Below are 21,616 nucleotides of genomic sequence, written 5' to 3' on the forward strand. Positions count from 1 at the left end.
GTATCAGCACAGTAATGAATGTGATTAACAGTTTTTAGACTGGGGCAGGGAGGAAGTGCGGTTTATACTGAGAATTCAGGAAGACTAAACAAAGATGGTAATTTCGTTAATTTGGAACCTTCTTGTGTCACTGAATAAGCTCCAAGTATTAACAATGGAAACCTTTCAGGTGCTTATTAATTCTGCTCTATCAAAAAAGTCAAATACTGACTTTTTTGGTGAAATGCACTTGGATCCAAAATTCTAATGAGAAGCATCTGAAGCTTTTCAGAGAGCAGCCTGACAGCCAGGAAGGGGAAAAAAAAATGGAATGCTGATCTTATTTACTAGTAGAAATCTACAATAATTTCAGTGCAATTGATGAGTTCTATGGATTCCAGTTGGTTTAACTGAGATCAGCAATTCAACATAAGGAAATATTTAGTAGTGAAGAATTACAGTATTAGAGGAAATTAGAAAAAGGAGACTTTCACGATCTTACATGGTCTAGTACATGGGCTTACTGAATCTGCACATTCACCCAAGTCAGTAGATCGTATTACAGTTACAGTATATAAAGCATTGTCTTTTCCAAACTACAGTTTCCACTCCCAAATTATCCCTTTGTATGACAGGAAGTATCATGACTATAGAAACTTTAAAAACATACTGTACTAAAGAAAAAGAGAAACTTAAACAAACCAAAATGAAACGTAAACAACATTAATGGTCTGACCTAACGCCACAAAACCATAGAAACCCAGAGTTAAGTCTGCAAATCCAGCATGACTTTGCGTCCCCCTCTCAAGCTAGTGCGTCTTCTAGCAGGCTTCTCTTTTTCTTTTACTTCACCAGAAGACAATGGCATTTCTAACTAGAGAATGTTATGCTGGCAAAATCACATTTCCTACAATACTTTTCAAATTTTTCCACTTGCTTTTCAAACGTCAGGTGTTGGTACTGGTTATTTTTATTGAGAATTATGTTACAAAAATAAAGCAGACTAATTCCCAGTTTAAATAACAATACACAAATCTTAAACTGTGTAAAGGATTATCCAAAGGTTCTCTGGCCCTCACACCAGGCAGGGTTTAAAAAAGAGCTTTGTTGCACTCAATGTATAATTTTTCAACGAGAAAAAGGTTTGCCCCTGAGGCAAGTTAGCTGAGTGGTCTCAAAACACTATCAGGTTTTGTTCTGTGGCATGTGCAAGACCTTTCTTTTTCCAGCTAACTTAGAGCAGAGGCAAAACTAGCCTCATGAACAGGTAGCTATTCATTATCGAAGGTAAATCTAGGAGGGCTGGCAGATTTGAGGAATGGTCTTCTAACATCCAAAGTGACCTCTGCTGCTATTACCACCACTAACAAGTTTCTCTGGAGAGTGGCTGCCTTCTGCAGAGGCTGGTTACAGGCAGGGAATGGTGCTGATGGTCCCATCAGCTGTCCAACCCATGCCATCCTGAGACACAGCAAAGACGCATCTTCCTCACGAACATGGGCTCTGAGGCTAGAGATTTCTATTCTGATTAAGGGAATGCTAATATACCTACACACTTCCCTGACCCTTGGTGAAGGAAACACTGAAATATGTTACCTAGCATATATTTTCAGTTATGTGAGTTTAAATGCCTGATTACAATACCTTCTGCCTTATTTTGTTGCATACCTCACAAATTTGAGGCAGACCCTATTTTGGAATGGCAAGTCTACGAGGAAGTCATCTGGTGGCTAGACTCCAGGGAATCTCAAAGTCTGTTAGAATAGCTATATTAGGAAATGTATCATTTCTATGTTCCACCTATTATTAAGACTTTAGAAATAAATATTAAATATAATTCCCAACATATAGAATTTCCTGTTGTGCCCTATGAGAGACTATCCTCTGCTCATGGAAAAATCTTTTCATGATAGTTTTACATGAAGTTTGCATAAAGTCTTGCCTCTGTCAATAATCCTTATCTTCTCCCCCACGAATACAATGCATGTTACTAAACTAGGTAAGGAAATTAAATAAACATCGTATGACCAAAAGTATAGCAATTTTAAATTATCTAGAATTTTGTGCTTTGAAAAATTCATCAGCTTCCTATAGTTACTGAGCTGATGTTATTCTGAGATAGAATTATTCTAATCTGTTGAAAATACTGACTATATCTAACTCTTGAAAATACCTTCACCCTTAGATACAGTCTGAAAAGATATAGTTCTGGGAACTGATATTTCTTCAGCTTTCCTGATTTTCACCTATAACTACTTATGCTTTTTGTGAAAAGGCAGACCTACACCTCCTTCATCGTATTCTACTTTTAGCCCCTGCTAGCCTTCATCCTATACCCTCTTAAAAGCTCTTGACCAGCTTATGCAGAAAACTGAGTTTCTGTTTAACATACAAGTTACCAAAACAATCTCAAAATAAAGCATTCAAGAATCTTTAGAGGGGAACATATCAGTCCATCACAGAGTTCCCATTTTACTATGTAACACAGTGGAGAATAAAAAGTAGAAACATAAATATTTGAAAACTCTGAGTGTGAGAAAAGTAAAAAATTGTCTCTTTACTCAGTATGCGACATGCTCTGAGTCAAGTGAATCTTTTTTGGATTCACTTTCATTATCTCAGAAAAACTTGCTTCTGAGCAGGATCAAAATCACAAATAGCCTCAGAAAAACGATTTGAACTTAAAAAAAACATACTAGAACTCTAATGGGAGGCATTATTGTTATGCAACTTCCAATCCAATCTAATAGATACAGTTGGTTTTGATCGTTCTTACAAACATTAAATAAGCCTTCAATTTCAGATGCTTTGTATTAAGTTACCCTCAGGATGTGAGGATATACTTCTAGCCCAGTTTACATCAGTGGGAATTTTGCCATAGACTGTGAGTGGCTCCTATGTTCTATGATTTTGCCATTGAAATATACCAGTGTTTGCCAAAAACTGCACCTTGATTTATTTCCAAATTATTGCCAAAAATATTTGGCTTAATACGTAATCAGTTCAAATTTTCAGGTGGTATAAGTCAATGTAGCTGCAGGGCTATGCCAATTCAATCCACCTGAGGATGTACCACTGTGTTTTATTCTATTTAAAAATTATTTATTGTAGTAAAGTAATTGTTTTAAAATCTTCATGGTTTTACACTGCAGGTAGTCATAGTGTTTTCAACCAAAGATACTGCATTTTTGACCCTTCCTTTCAAAAATGCATTATTCCTTGAATGCAAGGGCGTAATATATTTTCAATTCAAACCTGGCACCGCTAACAATCAGATGCCGTACTTAAAATTCGGACAGTACACATGCAAACATGCTTTTGCAACACTGTCTACAGTGAGAAACTTTGGGTAACAGTTGTCCACATTTACTAAAACTTTGATTCTTATTAGCCATCTGTGCAGTTTCAAGCTTCACTCAACAGTAAACATGCAATTTCACCTGTTACTTGGTAGCAAGTAGCCACCCTTGTGCAAGACCCTCCTACCCCTTTATTTTTTAAAAAAATATCTAGAGTAAACTCAATTCAGTTTTGCCTTGATGGAATTATTGTGTTTGAATGATGATAAGGTAAATTTGTCAGTTGAGTGACCAGTACTTGAGCATTTAATAGACAACTTCAGAGAGAGAAAAGAGAAAACTGAGAGAGAGAGAAAAAAATAAACACCTTAACACAACAGCAGCTGTGGAGTAAATTCCTCCCTCTGTTACTTCTATAGAGGAGTAACTCCATGCTGCTGCAGAATGAGAGGAAGAATTTTCTAGCTAGCTCATAAGTATTTATGAAATTTTAGGAAATTTTGGTATTTGCCATATTTTAAAATAATCTAAAGCACTTGGAAGTTAAAGATTATTAAAAGATAAATAACAAAAATATGGGAGAACAAATGAGTGTCATGTATAATAGTTACTGACAATTATGAGTTCACATTGCAGCAGTGGTTTGTTGGATTAAATCTTGCATATTGCAAAACATCATAGAGCGGAAAGAGAAAATCAAAAGAGCACTGCCTCACTTAACCACACTTAAATTAATAGGTAGAAGTTTACAGCACAGAGAGCTCTTGCTGATGGTTTCACTGAGAAAGTATCCTGACTTTGGTTAAATCTTTATTACTGCTCTATATGAAAACACTACCAGTTTGGAAAAGAAATAGAAGTGTGAAAGCTGACAAGCCTTTACCTGCCCACCCTACCTCTGAGAATCCAGCTTTAGAATGCCTCTTCAAAAATTTGTGTAAAAGGTAGGAGTAACCAATGACTGATACTTTTTACAGAACTAAGTGCAAAACTTGTGTCTTCAGTTTTTACTCTGTTATACTCTTTTCTGAGTGTAAATTTCTTTTCATTCAGAAAAAATACAAAATCAAGTCACTATACAAGTTTGTAACTAAGCAAGTACTGTTTTGACATAATTTGACAGATGTCTAGAGTACATGGGAAGTATGGGTCTAATCCTATCTCCACAGAAACTAGTAGACAACTTCCCATTGGGTTTAATGGAGTAAAGGTGGTAAAGTATGCCTCAGATTATCCCTGATATACCTTCTAATGTCCCTGGAGTTACAACCGCAGTAAGTAACTTCAGTGAGCAAGTACTAGCTGATGAAATTATGGACAGACCTCACCAATCTGAATGTCAACAAAGGTGTATTTACCACTAAATTTCACATAGCTGACGATTTATGTGGTACATAAGGCTTTTGCTGAACTCAGAGTCTTTGAGTAGCTGAACAGTGCAATTGCAAGTTAGATATGTTCAGTTATTTTTCATGAAGGAAAAGAAATGGAGACAAATTACAAAGAGCTGGGAAATTCATGCTGCAAGCTCAGTTTTTAGTGCAAATCCTTTTTTCAACTCTTCTTTGTTCTTAAGATGTTGTATGGGTGTGTATGCTAAGAGTTGACTGAGTACCTCAGTCATTTGATTCTGTTTTCTACTGTTTCTTTAATAAACTGATCAACAGATTTTCTGCTCCATTACTACTCCTTTAGGGGCTATTGCCTCACTCTAATAGAAACCTCTTTACAGATTCCAGGCTAAAGGCATTAAGGGTAGTTCATACCTATTTGTTCTTGCACCAAAACTGCCAATGAGGTAAACAGTTCTGTTTCCCTTCTGCATGTTCTCAGAAGAGCAATATTGCCTCCAGACCTTGTCTTGTTTGTCTAAACAAAGTGATTGGTAGTAATCTTCTCTTGGAAAATAGGCCTTCTTCCTCCAATATCTTAGGGCTAGCTAGCTTTTCCTGCCTGCATCTTTTTCATGACCGCAGGTGACTAGAATTGTACTCACGGTTCCAGATGAAATCCATAAATAATAATAGGGCTATCAAAATTGGCATGAGTGCTTTCCTATATGTCCTGTCCTGTCTGTCTGTCCTATCATACTTTACTAGACATGTTTTTGGGTCACACTTCCCATTTTTGCAGCCACTGTAGTTTGGGTGGCTTACAGCTAACCTGTGATTGACGACTTTCCACAAAGAACACAACATATAATTATGTATTGTATACTAACATATCATTCATATTTCTTACATCTTTTCAAATGATACCTTGTAATTAAGTTTGCTTCACAACAGATAGCATTAATGCGTGCTTCATTCAAGATGAATTTTAACACTGACGAGCATATTTAGGTCAGAGTTACTGTCTAGACATATCTCTGGGTAGCTAATCTGAAATACCTCCCAAGACATAAAACATCTCCCCAAATCATTTGTTTGTTGCCACTTCTTTAGAATAGCTGATATGGATTCACAATTTCCTCCTCATTTGTGCAATATCACTAAAATGTACTAAACATCACATTATGCATGCACATTAAAAAGCTGATTCAAAAGTGCAGTAAGTCTACTGACTTCTGTGTAGCTCAACTCGCCAGAAAAAAGATCTCTACCATTCAAAAAAATGCACTCAAAATCTAACAAATACCAAGGTTTTTTCCTACAACATAGGATAATAAAATAATATTATTCTGAAGTAAACTGACAAATCGATCCTTGGGAAAAAAAGGAAGTAGATAAATTTTTTTAGTCTGATCTGAAGATGGAGACCAATTTCCCAAGGCTTTTGCTAGAAAAAGGATTATGAAGTATGGCCCAAGTTATTCTTCATGTACTTGCTGATTTCTCTGAAGCGACAACAGCAAAGAATAACTCCAGGAAGTAGCTATGATTGCCTTTAAACTGCTGACTTCAGTGTAGGGAATCTCATTTGAGAAATGATCCTTACTTTCTCTGACAACATCTGAAGATGCATATTTACACTCGCTATCCCAAATCCAAAGATTTCAGTTAGTGCCAAGTCAATGTAGCAATATCTAAAAGATATATTGTTTTGATATGGAGTAAAAAATTGCTTTCTGAATTATTGCAGTGAATAAACAAAGTACTGAAAGAGATGAAACCAAATTTATTTATTTCACTCACCTTGAAGCTGGCGTCCTTTGTACAAATCCTTTGTTTTAGTTGGGTGAGCTCTGGCACTGTTATCACACTTAGGCTGTTCATACCTACAGGGAGAGAAAAAAAACAACATCAAGGTCAACTAAATTTAGAACTAATTTATTTCCAATTTTGTAGTCCAAATTAAACTTCTACCTTTTGTTCAGGGAAGAAGTTTGCAATTCTCATTCTTCACTCCAAACAGGCAATGCAAATTAATCTGCCTATTTTCCACTTACCTCAAATAATCCAGGAAATGTTTATTCTTCTGGGATTGAGACCAAATGGAATAATTATAATCTATTCCAAATCCATTATACAGGGAGGAAAACTGAGGAAGGAGAAAGCTGTGGGGAACGGCCATGAAATAATATGTAATAAAAGCAAAAGAGAAAGCCAGGTTCCTCCTACCTACCAAATCAAAAAGTGCTAAACAGCATAACAAATTGTGGCATCTGGGACAGTATTCATGTTGTGAAACTCCAGAAAAGCAACTTCAAAATCAGAACAATGCAGGTACTGTAATTAGTTTAATACTGTAGCAATACAACTGTGTACTATTGTATCCTCTCCAAAACAAATGTTAGTTGAACACAAACGGATATGGATTCTGGAATGAAGGGAATTGTGCTTGAATAGTTTAAACTTGGTTTTGAAAACCAAGTCTCCACCTGCTACTTGAATATTCTGGTTCCCCTACTCTTTCTGAGAAGTCTAAAGCTTGTTTGTTAGTTCAGCAGGTAACAAGAAATCCTACGCTATTTGTACTTCCAATTAATATCAAGGACACTGACCAGCTGATTTTACCGGCTCATCCAAATCTGGGTTCTCAAGGACCCTTCCAGTCTGAGACTCCAGGGAAAAGAAATAAAGACCTACGGCATGAGTCATCCTTCTCTATCCCTTTTTTCGTTTAGCTTTTCACATCTATTTTATGCTCACTGTGCAGAAGTGAAAAATGCAAGGCAAGGAAATGGCAGTCAGGACTAAGCTCTAGTGATCACAGTATAGACATGCTGGTTTTGTGCAGATACAACTACTACTAACATGATAAAAATCATGTAATATATTTATGATTGTGCAAAGTGTATTATTTTTAGAAATAGGAATATTGGATCTCAGTGCCCAGGTGGGTTGTCTCCTAATCACTTCAAGGATACCCACGCAACTGGAGAAGAATTTCCATCATTGTATGTAGGAAATATCTTTGTACTGGTTAGGAACAGAGGAGCACATACTTGTCCCATGGCTGTTGGAACTGCTATAGAATTGAATAGGGAAACCTGGTATTTTCTTGATCTTCATTTAAAAAAAAAAATTATATCCTGCAAGTTTCCAGCAAAGCTATTTTGTGTGCTGTCCCAGAGCGTATAGTCATAGTTTAGCAGTTTGCAGGTTTCAAGTTACAATTCTATTTCTCTGTTAATGAAAGTAAGTCTGATTCTTCATTGTCGGACCCCTTCTCTAGTCAGTGGGTATGTAATTAGTGGTGCAGAGTCAAGTTGGAGGCCTGTAGCTAGCTAGCAGTGTCCCCCAGGGGTCAGTCCTGGGAACAGTCTTGTTCAAAGTATTCATCAGTGACCTGGAGGAAGGCACAGAGTGCACCCTCAGCAAGGTTGTGGATGACACTAAACCGGGGGGAGTGGCTGACACACCAGAAGGCTGTGCTGCCATTCAGAGGGACCTGGACAGGCTGGAGAGGTGGGCCGAGAGGAACCTCATGAAGTTCAACAAAGGCAAGTGCAGGGTCCTGCACCTAGGCAGGAATAACCCCCTGCCCCAGTACAGGCTGGGGGTTGACCTGCTGGAAAGTAGCTCTGCCGAGAAGGACCTGGGAGTGCTGGTGGACAACAAGTTCACCATGAGCCAGCAGTGTGCCCTTGTGGCCAAGAAGGCCAACGGTATCCTGGGCTGCATGAGGAAGAGTGTTGCCAGCAGGTGGAGGGAGGTGATCCTGCCCCTCTCCTCAGCCCTGGGCAGGCCTCACCTGGAGTACTGTGTCCAGTTCTGGGCTCCCCAGTACAAGAGAGACATGGCACTCCTGGAGAGAGTCCAGCAGAGGGCTACCAAGATGATGAGGGGACTGGAGCATGTCTCCTCTGAAGAAAGGCAGAGAGAGCTGGGCCTGTTCAGCCTGGAGAAGAGAAGACTGAGAGGCGATCTCATCAACGTGTACAAGTATCTGAAGGGGGAGTGTCAAGAGGATGAGGCCAGCCTCTTCTCCGTGGTGCCCAGCAACAGGACAAGAGGCAATGGGCAGAAACTGAACCACAGGAAGTTCCACCTAAACCTGAGGAAAAACTTCTTTGCTGTGAGGGTGACAGAGCACTGGAACAGGTTGCCCAGAGAGGTGGCGGAGTCTCCTTCGCTGGAGATATTCAAAACTGGCCTGGACGTGATCCTGGGCAATGTGCTCTAGAGGACGCTGCTTGAGCAGGGAGGTTGGACTAGATGATCTCCGGAGGTCCCTTCCAACCTTGGCCATTCTGTGATGCTGTGATTCTGCAAAGTAGTCCTAGATTAAAACTGTAAAGTCTGGCTTATGCAAGTCTTGTCTGTGCACTTTTAAAATTTGAATTTTTTCTGTTGGGTGCTAACAAAAGCTTCAGATATTTCACTAGTATCACCTAGTATGGGACTCCTCCCATCCGACCCAATTTGGCTGTTGTATTATGCAGCCCTCTTTTGATAAGGTGGTATTCGCACTTGAGCCTTTGAGTTATAACACCTGGCACTTATTGATATTTCAATGGCTTAGATTCACTCAATTCCAGCCTAGTGGTAAAAATTGACTGAGATGAACAAAACCTTTATTTTATACTCCTAAGAGTGTTTAGACAATGATGAGGTAGGTTGTAGTCAAGCAAAGTGCTGCACATGTTACTGGACTCACAGGTAAAGTTCTGTTATCCATGGGATCATATTTAAAAACATTCAAGTATTCGAATGAATAATGTCATAGGCCATAAAGCACAGCAAGGAATAAAACGCTCTGTAAAAGACGCTCATTCTTAACACTGAAATGATACTATTTTGGGCAGTTTGTGTCTTGCCTACTTCATCCTTCCTAGCATTTTTTTAACCTGGCAAGGTTAAAGGTTATACATGAAATAAATCATATTTCTACTACGATCAGAAATGACTGAAAAAATAATAAGCTCTTAATACATTTTTTCATCTCTCTATGTTTTTAATTATGGCATTTCAATTAGTTTGATAGACTCTCTGAAAAGTTTTACTTACTAGTTTTCTTATATAGCTTGACGCTAGATACTTTAATGTACAGCAATTCAGGAAAAGTTCCAATTCTAAAAAGTTAAATATAGTAATAGTACATATGTCCACATACAGGCTTGTGCACAGACATACTCATTCACCGAATCTGGGTTCCTTTGTGTTCAATATAACCACTCATCTTTCTTTGAAATGCTCCTATTGCATGTTCCAAAATATCACATTTATGGAGCTATATATTAAAACGTCTAATCAAAACATACTAAGTTAAATTTTTGGAAAAAAATATTCTTTTTAAAAGTATAAAATAGTGGCTATGTCTTAGGTCCCAGCCAGACTGTCCCTAAAAACAATTTGTAAGTATTCTGACTTTAATTACAGGGCAGAATCAAAAAAAAGTTGTTGTTTTTCTTTTCCTTTTAAATGCTTAATTTATTTCCACATCATGTGAAGAAACTGTCCATTGGCCCATCTGATTTTGGCTGCTGCAAGAAGTGACAATGTTGTTTCACAGGCTTAGGAGCACTACAAGCATGTTTTTTCCTAAAGAATGGTAGGAATAGAAATTGCTTTGACAGCACGGTTGAGATTCAGATACCTGATGGATGACCACTTCAATCAGCCAAGAAAAGAGTGAAAGGGAAATCTCTGAGCAATACTCACTAATGCATTATCTGGCAACCAGCCTGGTCCCTGATTAATCTGATACCCGCTACATACCCGTTGTCCTCTTCAGTTATTGTTAGTGTTCTGTGCCTACACTTTCTTTTCTGGCCTCCACTCTTCTCCACTTCTTCCATTTTGGCTTATTTTTTTGTTAAATACAGATGTAGCACATCATAAGACAGATCTATTAAAGTCAACTGGGTGTTAAAATGGTGTAACATGAAAAGTCCATGTTTAACTCTTTAAAGGCAAGAAAATGATGAAAAATGAAGTGAATGATTAGAAACTTACCTGTTTGAACCTACAGAGACACAGCCACACTAAGAGCTGATAAGAAAAACACACTCGCCTCAGTTTTCATGGGAAAAGAGCAGCAAAGGGATAGCATGTCAAAATGAAGCACTCTCAGGTTAAAAATATTGCAGTAAAAAGATATCCCAAATTGCTCACTCTTCCGATTTTTAAAACTGAAAGAATCCTCACCGCTGAATATGTATCTTGAGTCAGCAAAGGTTTATAAAGGCTGTTTTATACCTCTGAGCAGTGCCCTTGGAGTCACTGAGGTATAATGATGTATTCAAGGCAGTATAGTATCAAGGATTTTGCAGGAATTCTACATACTGTGGGCAACTTCATGAAGTAGCTGATTTACTTTTTTTTTTTTAAAGTCTACACAATCTTTTGCAAGTAGATTGGAGGTTATTCCGCCCATGATCCTAGCTGCTCCAAAGTCACATTTGAGAGCCCAGACTCATGGCCGTTCTGCATAAAACGGTTTGAGGGTCATTCTACCATGATTAAATGATGTCCAGGAGGCGTTTACCAGCTACCTGGTAAAACTATACTGATAGACTCTTTCTGCCGGCCCTTTCATTTCCTGTTTTGAATGCTTAAGTCATAAGCTTTTCAGGGGAATGGTTGTTTGTACCATTTAAATGCGCTGCTTCCTCGCAGTCTAATGTATACTTCCCCTAGGTTTTCATAAAAGCCAGCTTTATGCCAAATCTTTACTTTACACATTTCCTGTGAGTTTCTTTGCATTAAGCGTCTGTTAACATCATTTCCAGGAGGACAATGTCTTAAATGTCCTATAATGGTTCTTCATTCATTCACCTTTATTTTAACTCTGGAGCGATGTGTTTTTTCTGAAATACCTTTACTGACAAATGATTTATCCTGACTTCAAATAACAGAGCATTAGAAGATCACTGAGTACTCATAACTTCCCTTCATTTTATGGCGTTAATTTAATGGGACTACTTTTTATTGTGGCTTACAGAGGCTGATGATATGATAAATTTCACCCTCATTAATGTATTCAAACCAAACAACATACAGAACTGTTCTCCTAACAGCTTCCCAGCAGCTTCCCAGACCTACATATTCAGATTTGCAGAAGAGAGATTGCAGAATGCAAAGCATTTTTCTTGCTACTAGGAGTACTAATGCTATCAGTTTCTGCAGTAGAGCTTTAATACTTACTCTTCTGATTTTTATTTTGCAGGGGAAACGTGGAAGGTAGCATACACCATTTTCCACAAGACCCTGATTCTTTAAACTAGAAAAGACTCACATGTTCTTCGTCCATTCCATTCTGTAAGAAATAATTACTGTAAGACTACCGCATATTTCTCATCTTATACTCATCACTTGTAGTGCTTATTTCATCAAGCATCCTCAGAGAGCCAGGAAGAAATCATACTTTGACCTTTCTCCTCCTTTCTAAGGGAAAGAGTTTTATTTTATAAACATGTACTAAAAGAAATTTTAAAATCCAGCAAGAATAATGGGATCTCAGCCCATCTAAAGCTCACCTAGAAATGGGATTTAAACAGTCCTCCTAAACTCCAGGCAGTGATCCCACCTGCTTGTTTTCTAGGAGTGCTCAGCATTGTAGACTCCTAAATTCACTAGGCATTATTTTGCATGAAACTCCTAACATTAAGCACTCTAGTTACCCCAGTATGCTCAGAAGTGTCCCTTCTTGAGATATTACTATATATTACTGACTCAGATCTCCACTATAGTCCAAGTTAAGTGGGTAGAGATTTGAACTCTCCATAAGTCTAGTGAAGCTGTGGTCTGTTGTGTTCTAGTCATCAGATAGAGCATCCATCTAGCAAAATGAAGATTTGTGTCTAGCTCATATGGGTGAGACTGAATCTAAACCTGCTAGCATTCGAACTTAGGAAACATGCAGTACCATGAATGAAAACCCTGCCACCTCTTCTCCTGCAGCTGAATCACTGTATAGTTTTGGAATACAAGAGCTAGCCGAACAAACAGAAAGAAAAGAAAGGGGAGCCTGATTTTAGCTCCACAGGTGACTCCTCATAGGTGTTGGGAAGACCTGGAAATCCAGCTAGTGTGACCATACAAGCCCAAATCATTAACATTGCACACGATATAATATGAATAGGACAGCTGTTTGATTTTCAAGGATCATCCCCTCTAGTCTCAAGAATGGTTTGTCCCAGTGTGTAGGAGGTGGCAGAAGGTCTGCACGGATGAATAAGGAGTGCCTGACAAAACTCAAACATAAAAAGAAAGCGTATATATAAGAGGTAGAAGCAGGGTCAGGTGATCCAGGAGGAATATACAGACACTGTCCAAATGTGAAGAGATGGGGTTAGGAAAGTCAAAGCTCATGTGAAGGGCAATCAGGAGGGCTTCTAAAGGTGCATCAGCAGCAAAAAGACTAGGGAAAATGTGGACCCATTACTGAATGGGTTAGGATATCTGGTGACAAAGGACATGGAGAAGGCCAAAGTACTCAGTACCTTCTTTGCCTTGATCTTTATGCTAAGATTATCCTTAAGGAGTCACAGGTCCCTGAGACTAGTAGGAAAGTCTGGAGCAAGAAATGACCCTTGGTGGAGGAGGATCAAGCTAGGCAACATTTAAACAAACTGGACGTGCACACGCCCATAGGACCTGATGGGATGCACCCACGAGTTCTGAGGGAGCTGGCCAGTGTCATTGTAAGGCCACTATTGATAGCATGGCAACTTGGGGATGTTCCTAGCGACTGGAAGAAAGCAAAAGACTCTATCTTCAAGAAAGGTAAAAGAAGGATCTGGGGAACTAAAGGCCAGTCAGCCTCATCTTGATTCCTGGGAAGATGATGGAGCAAATAATCTTGGAAATCATTTCAAAACATATGAAGGACAAGACAGTGATTGGGAGAAGTCAGTATGGATTTATGAAGAGGAAATTAAGCTTGATCAACCGTAATTGGTAAAGCCTTTTATGATGAGATGACTGGCTTGGTGGGTAGGGGGAGAACAGTGGATGTTCTTTATCTTGATTTTAGCAAGGCTTTCTGGCCTATCTCCCATAAAATTCTTATAGACGAACTGATTAAGCACAGGATAGAAAAACAGACAATGAGATGGACTGAAAGCTGAAAAGTCCAGTTGGAGGGCAGTCGCTAATGGTGTATCCCAGGGGTCAATATGGGAAGCAGTCCTGTTTAACATTTTCATTAATGTCCTGGATGATGGGGTAGATTGCACCCTCAGTAAGTCTGCAGACACTACAAAACTGGGAAGAGTGGCTCACACACCAGATGGTTGCTACCAGATGAGTGCTACCATCCAGAGGGATCCGAACAGGCTAGAGAACTGTGTCAACAGGAATCTCATGAAGCTCAACAAATGGAAATGAAAAGTCCTGCACCTAGGAAGGAATAATCCCATGCACCAGTATGGGCTGGGGGCTGAAAAGGAGGAAAGCAGCTTTGTAGAAAAGCACCTGAAGTTTAGTGGATGTCAAGTTGAGTATGAGTCAGCAATGTGCCCTTGCCGCAAAGAAGACCAACAGTATTCTGGGCTGCCTTAGGAAGAGCTTCTCCAGTAGGCTAAGGGAGGTGATTGTTTCCCTCTTCTCAGAACTGGTGAGACCATGTCTGGAGTGCTGAATCCAGGTCTAGGCTTACCAGTAGGAGGAAAGTCATTGACATACTGGAGCAAGTCCAGTGAAGGATCACAAAGATGATTAAGGGATTGCAGCATTGGACATATGAGGAGAGGCTGAGAGAACTGGGATTGCTTAGCCTGTATAAAAGAAGCCTCAGATTTGATCAGCGCATATAAATACCTGATGGGAGTGAGTAGAGAAGACACAGTCAGACTTCCTTCAGTAGTGTGAACTGAAAGGACAAGAGTCACAAATTGAAATACAGGAAATTCTGTTTAAACATAAGAAAAAACTTTTTTTACTGCAAGGGTTATCAAATAGTGGAACAGATTGCCCAGAGAGGCTGTGGAGTCTCCATCCTTGGAGGTATTCAAAACCCAAGTGGACAAGGTCCTGAGCAATCTGCTCTAGCTGACCCTGCTTTGAGCAGAGGTGTTGGACTAGACCATTTCCAGAGGTCCCTTACCACTTCAGCTATTCTGTGATTCTGTAATAAAATGACCTATAGAAAAGGTCAGCCAAAAAAAAAAAAAAAAGTCCTATCATTGACCAGCACAAGAAGGTGGTTTGTATTCAACTTAAGGAATAGGATGCAAGGCCCCAAAAAGTGGTTTAAATTATGGGTTCAGAAGGAAAGCTGCACCAGCATCTAATTTTGAATAAATAAAATACACGTCAACAGACACACAGACAGAAAGGAAGGATTATCACTAAGAACAAGAAACAGTGAGCAAATCTGTGGGTGGAGAACAGAAGAAGAGCAGAAATGGGAGACTCTGGAATCTCTAGAGAACATCTTTACGTCCTCAGACAACAGGTATACTGATCCTACAGTTTCAGGACCAAATTTGGACTATGTCATTTGACAGCTTATGGATCTCGGCTTGACAGAAACAGCAGATAGCCTGTAACTTTAAGTTATGATTACTTCAGCTAGGAATTGTACTGTAATTGGCATGTTCTGACCTACTGTACAAACAAGTATCAGTAAATCAGCACTTGAAGAATATGCTGCTCCCCAGGAATATAACGCAATATAATTGCAGTGCGTGTCTTAAAATGCTTTTCACAAGCATTATGCAAATGATCAAAAATGATCTTTGCTTAAGTTTGAAAAGATTTATGCTTATATTAAGCTATCCATACTGCCCAACAGCTTTATATGAGTGTCTATAGCTTTTCCGCAAGAGCCAAACCTCAATAACTAGCCTAAATAACATCCTTTGGAACCTGATATTTGCCTTGCCTACATCTGTTCTGTGTGGCTCAGAACACTTTACCATGTATCCGGCTCAGCTGAGATGACTGAACTCCAAGCTTCTATTAATACACATTAAAATGTTATTTCCTCTCTGTGGATTCCCAGACAATTGTTCCAATAAAGTCAGTCATATGAAATAGTTGAGGAGGTTGCTGGAAAAATAACTGAACATTTCTGAGGTTGGCTTTGGTTCCTGTCACAGCCCATCTCACTTGGTTCTTTCATGTTCAGGCTACAGGAGTGTGAGGTTTCCTCTGGGTTGATTCATTATCAGCTTTAAAACCTTGCCTTCCCAGTACAAAATAAATGGAAGGAAAGCAAGAAGAGAACTGTAGAAGCCTACAGGCTGTGACATTGCAGTGAGTCAGTCTTTGGCCATCTGGTCGCAACTTTTGATGATTCTTAGGCAAATTTTCACTTAACATTCACAATGGAAGCAATCTATATGATGTAATTGCACTAGTAGTAGGAATCTACATGCTAGTACATAACACACTAGGGCATCAGCCCCCATGACCCTCTCATTACATGTCTCAGCACCGAAAATGTATTCCCTTACCTTGTTGACGTGCCCGGGATGGGACGTCCTGTATCCACAAGAACACACCAACAGTAGCCTGTGGAAGGATGACACTGAACAGGTTTGTAAAGGCCACCCTGAGCACACTCTGGAATGAATACATTGTCTTTCTGGGGTTGTTTAGCTTCCTCCAGTGCTGACTGAAGTTCTTGATCACATGATGATGCTTTTGGAAGGAGAAGAAAAAATACTGAAGAAGCTATATGTAAAGGACCCACTAGATTTATCAAACTCGTTATATCTCGCTGTGATTGCACATAAGGATTGTATTTGAAGAGGTTCACTGCAGCTCAAATATCAGCTACATTGATTTATGTTGCATTTACTATTATGCTCTTTAGTTTCCTTTCGGTGTAGACACTTCACAACACATTCCTAACAGTATCTTGACACTCCTTTTCCCATATCAGAGGGAATCCATGAATACTTTCAAAACGTAAAATACTTTCTCTGCCATCTTAAAAAAATCCTCTCCCACTCCACAAATCCCTAAAATATTGATTCTTTTTAGAGAGCAAAAGTCGAAATCCAATTTTTAAAGATTCCTTATAAATGAATTATTCATCCAGATGGCATGTTTATATAGTGAAAACTCTTCCATCTTCTTTCTTGCTTATTCTAGTATTGGTGATGTATCATCTGATCTGGAGACAGAGATCTCCAGGAAAAAGTAGTACAATTTCCTCTCTGCCCTATCAGTATGTCCCAGATCTCTTCTGGATGTGAGAAAATCTTGTGTCTACACATTCCTGGCCTTTATGCAGAAACTGTGAATCAGGGACCACAGAGAAGAAACCCCAGAAACAGAATTCCAGTATAATGTATAATAATAATAATAATAAATGAAATGAACTATTTGCTCCAGCCATTTATTTCCCAGGAACTTTAAAGTCAATCTTCAATCGTACAGAACTTAGGAGGTTAACAAAACTGGTTTTGCATAGTTCCCAAATTAAGCCATTGAATAGAAATAAATATTTGAAAAAGCCAAAATGCTGATGACAAATAAGAAGCACTCCACAAAAACAGGTATTACTGATAAGAAAATCTCAAGCCTATAGAATTTCAATCAATAAAAAGAATTCATTCAGTGAAAGGAAAGTTGTTTTAATGTTGTCTAGAAAAATACCTGCAACAAATTTTTGCTCTTCTTTCAAGTTAGTTAAAGTCTAGGGGCATAATTATTCTCTGAATCTCCAGAAGACTTTACCTCTTGACTCAACCCATAGAAGAACAAGTTGAATCCTGATTGTATTTTCCAGGGTATTTGCAATGAGTTTCATCTTTGATCTAATCTCACTTACTGTTGGCCACAGGGTTGATAAAATGCTTTGCATGTTTTAGGCACAAAAGTGACAGAAAGGCATTAGTTATGTTCAGAATGCCAATGATCCCTGCCAGCTTCTTGCAGAGGCAGATGACCAGAATCAGCAAGACTTCCAGTGCAGTGGAAAAGGTAACAGGAAGTATATCCCCTTCATACTTTAAATGGCACACAATTCCATCTATATGATGGTCTGGTTTCTAAAACAGTATATTTTGTTCCAATAAACATTAAATACTGAAACACAGGCATTTCACTTGCCAACTTGCTTACAAGGCACTGATTTTTTTTTTTAGTTCTTTGGTTGATAATTTTATGCTTCTTTGCTGCATATGGTATTTGAGCAGGAGCGCTAAACGATTTGATTAATTTTGCATGTTTTTCTCTTGTCTACCCACTGACATAAACAGAGATGAAATAGTTTCAAAGCACCAATGTTTAGACAATACACTGTAATTACAGAAGCAGTGTAGTGAGGACAGAAATGCTCCTTTAAAAAAGGGCAAATAACTAACTAAAACCCTCATAGAAATAGCTATGGTTTCATGAAATAGAAATCCATCACCAATATCCTCTTACAGTAGCCAAAATAAATCTTTCCCTTAGTGAATCTGGATTATGATAATTATTGACTTACAAAGTATTACAGCCCTGGAAAACACGTTGACTAGCTTGGTTGTTCACTTTTTACATTTTGTATATAATCAAGTAAAAAGGAAAAAACAGGGTGAAGAAGCTGCAATGAGAGGGAAAAAATATTACTCCTCTTTAAACTCAATTACTTTCTTTTCTCATTCATACTGATAAACCTCGGGATCATTCCACTAACTACTGTGACCTTCTCCCATTTTATATCCTTGTAACTAGCAACAGAATCTGGCAGATGTGTATTATTAATTATCTCTTCCTAACCCAGAGGAGTGATATATTTTCATGGTCTCTATCTAGTTTAGAAAATACTGTGGTGTATGGAGGCTACACAGTCAGGTCATCCAGACAGACAAAATGTAATAGCAAGCAGGGAGAGAGTGCGATAGAGAATCCCCGATGTAGAGGCAGATGTGGATTATTTCAGCTGTGAGCGTAAGCTATAGTGTTTAATTCTGGGGCTGCTCTAGTGTGTTGATGGAAATAACCAGCAAACTACTGCACTGCTGACTCAGAAACACTGGAGTCATGAGCCACTGCGGCTGTTCCTGCACTGAGGAAATTTAGGAGCAGGTGTTGCAGACCTAGATGGACAGTCTTTTCATTCACGAACACTTATTCCCAAGGTAAGGTTTTCAGCTAGCTACTACTCAAGCCAGAACTTTGTCCCTTGAGCACTAAGCTAGGTTTCTGTGCTCCTTTTTCTCCCTCATGTCTAGTGTTAAGTTTTAAAGGTACAGAGAAGCAGTAATATGGGAGGGATTTCAAAGGACTGTTGTGAAAGTGGATAATGGCATTAGGAGGCACAATCAGACTGAGGACTGGTGTTAAGTTTGCAAGTGCGAGAGACAGGAAACAGGATTGTCAGTGACAGTAACTAAAAAGAAAGTTTAATGATTAAAAGAAATGTTTTTAGGGGCAGAAGTATTGCAAAAATAGACAAAAAGTCTAGGATTCATACAAAACTCTAGAGAAGAATTCTCGAAATTAGAAGGACTCTAGTGATGGAAAAGTCTGCCTTGAAGAGCAGCATCAGCACAGGTATTCACAATAAAAAACTGATATGAAAGAAACTGTGATATTTCCAGGAAGGTCTTTCCCTTCTTAGAACCTTTCATTTCTTTCCCTTTGCCTACAGATGGGAAATTGTAACAAGAAGAGCAATTAATCAGTAGTCCTAAGTAATCTGTTGGACAAAATGTAGAATATTTTTGATAAATTGGAAAATAAATAAAATAGTGTGATGGACATTATGGTTGTCAGCTCTGTATGTACCAAATGACTGGGCTTTATTACAAAACTTCTCAACTGAGTTCATTCATTTTATTTGCCAAAAGTGCATAACAGTTTGGTATTTCCCTTCCTAACACAAAGGCTAATCATCCTGGTCAGCCATCAGGCAATTTGCGTAGCAACCACTCAACAGAATCATATCCTCAGAGTCCAGGACTATTGTACAAGTTTTGACAGGACCAAATCACTTGTACCACTATTATTACTTTCCTGTTTGTCTTTTCCACCAAAACACTATTCCTACATAAATTAAAGTAAAACTGCTTTAAATAGTTTACCCATAATCCTGTCTGCTTTTCCTAGGACAAGAATATTAATCCTCAGTGTAATTTCCTCTCTAAAGGAACCATTCACTCCCTTTTAAATTCTTCCTTCAATTATTTACAACAGGAGAGCTGGGAAGATTCAATTCTAGCCTTGTAATGACTAAGCACCCTTATCAGAGATACCATAGTGCTGCAAATACTTGCCTTTGTAACGTCAGAAGAATCATGGTCAACAAAAGTTAATTTACTAGGAGAAACAGTTATAGATGTCATTAACTTATAAAATGCCTAACTGTTTGTCCAAATAATTAGACATCAGCTACAATTTGGAACCATAACAGATGGATGCTAGAAATTCTTAAAATGAACAGTATGGAAAAAGATCTGTACCAAAATAAAAGTGGGATAAATACCTAAATCATTAGACTATATCAAATATTTTATGGAATATGTTACTACAACAACATTCCTTCCAAGAAGAAAAAAGTAGTGATATCTGAGGTTCTTTTCAAGGAATAAGCTTACACTATTGTATTTTCACTTAGATCCTTTAATTCTGCCTTGATAGGAAAAAAAGGATGGTTCTCCAAGCATGGTAATTCCCTAAAACAGTTAGACATGGCTGAAAAATCCTTTCAGGATAGTCTGCCATGTTAGTCAGCCACACTGTAGCACAGTTAGGATTCCTAGTTACAGTTTCTACCCAAAAATATATTTTATTTCATTTGTGTAAGCATTAGTGACTCAACATACAAATTTCAAATATGTAAGAGAACAGGTATATTTTGCCCAGTTGTGTAAAAAGAGCCTTGTGCCACCCAATGCCCATCTACCTACTCTGAAAAAGGACTTTCTGAATAATAAAGTAAAAATCTGGCTCACGACTATGAAAGAGTTTAAATACTTGCTTAATTTAAATAATCTCTGTTATTCTTCCGGTGTCTTACTGCTATTCTATTTCTTCTCTTTTTCCTGTTAGTATTAGTTACTAAATACACTTTTCCTGTTCTTGTTCTAGTTAACTTCACAAGTCCGTTAGGAATAACTAGTGGAAATGCTTCACCTTCTGTCAATAGCAAAGATACTTCAGCTAATGCAAACTCTGTGTATAAGTTTCATGTTTTGTATAAAATCTTGAGTCTGTTGTTGTTGCTAATGGTCAATTCTTCCCAGAAAGCCAGTCTGCATTCCAATGATTGAAGTTAATTTACATGAATGGAAAAATACCTCGATGGTTGTAGGGTCTAAAATTGCAAATCTTTATTTATTAAGGAATCCATTTATCAATTCTGATGAGTTACTTAAAGTGTTAATTAAAGTTTACTAGGTGATGTCCTAGAGTGGAAAAAAGTGGCTTTCCTGGAAAAGTCATCCTGAACAAACAGCTTACTGGTACATTTGTCTGTAGCATATCTAAAATACCAGCACCACATTATGTTGATTATAATAACCATCACGTTAGTTTTGTAACAGAAGACATGCTAGGCCTTCATTTCAGAAATTCTTGAAATTTATGTACTGTGTCTCATCACAGTTTCTCCCAACATGCGGAATTTTCATGATTACAAATAATTTTGATTTTTTTTTTTTTGCTTAAATGTGAATTGCTGTTCTTACGTCTAAATTTCAGTGTTCTGCAGAAACAAGTTGCCAAACCTGCAGAAAATTACAAAGGCATCTGTACGCTACTTTAACATTTCCTGCCACTATATAAACATTTCCTTTCAATTTCCTTAGCCCCCACAATGTGTATATGACAAACAGAATCCATTCCAAGAAATTCTATTTTCAGTTGATTCCCTCTCCCTCCTTTTCTCATTACCATAATGGGCCATGAAAGCACAATTTAGACAGCCCGATTTCTAGGGTAAAGGAATATTTTATTTGGACCTTGAAGCTCAACATCCTCTACAGAAAGCAAGTAACAAGCCTGTGAACAAAAATACTCTGAAAAGTGATACATATCCCCTGGAGGAGTGCACCGTAACATTTGAGACAG

General features: G+C 38.3%; 1 protein-coding gene across 10 annotated transcripts in view; it reads right to left on the reverse strand.

Moving 5' to 3' along the window:
• Positions 1-21,616, reverse strand: part of SMOC2 (SPARC related modular calcium binding 2) — a 155,740-nt gene that overhangs the window by 33,871 nt on the left and 100,253 nt on the right. For all 10 annotated transcript variants that reach the window (XM_068939124.1, XM_068939126.1, XM_068939123.1 and 7 more), the window contains 2 exons: positions 16,066-16,252; positions 6,413-6,495 (listed from right to left, as the gene is read on the reverse strand). In XM_068939124.1, coding sequence (XP_068795225.1) covers positions 6,413-6,495; positions 16,066-16,252 — 270 coding nt within the window. The remainder of the gene's footprint in view (positions 1-6,412; positions 6,496-16,065; positions 16,253-21,616) is intronic.

Source organism: Struthio camelus, chromosome 3, assembly GCF_040807025.1.
Source record: "Struthio camelus isolate bStrCam1 chromosome 3, bStrCam1.hap1, whole genome shotgun sequence".
NCBI lineage: Eukaryota > Metazoa > Chordata > Aves > Struthioniformes > Struthionidae > Struthio > Struthio camelus.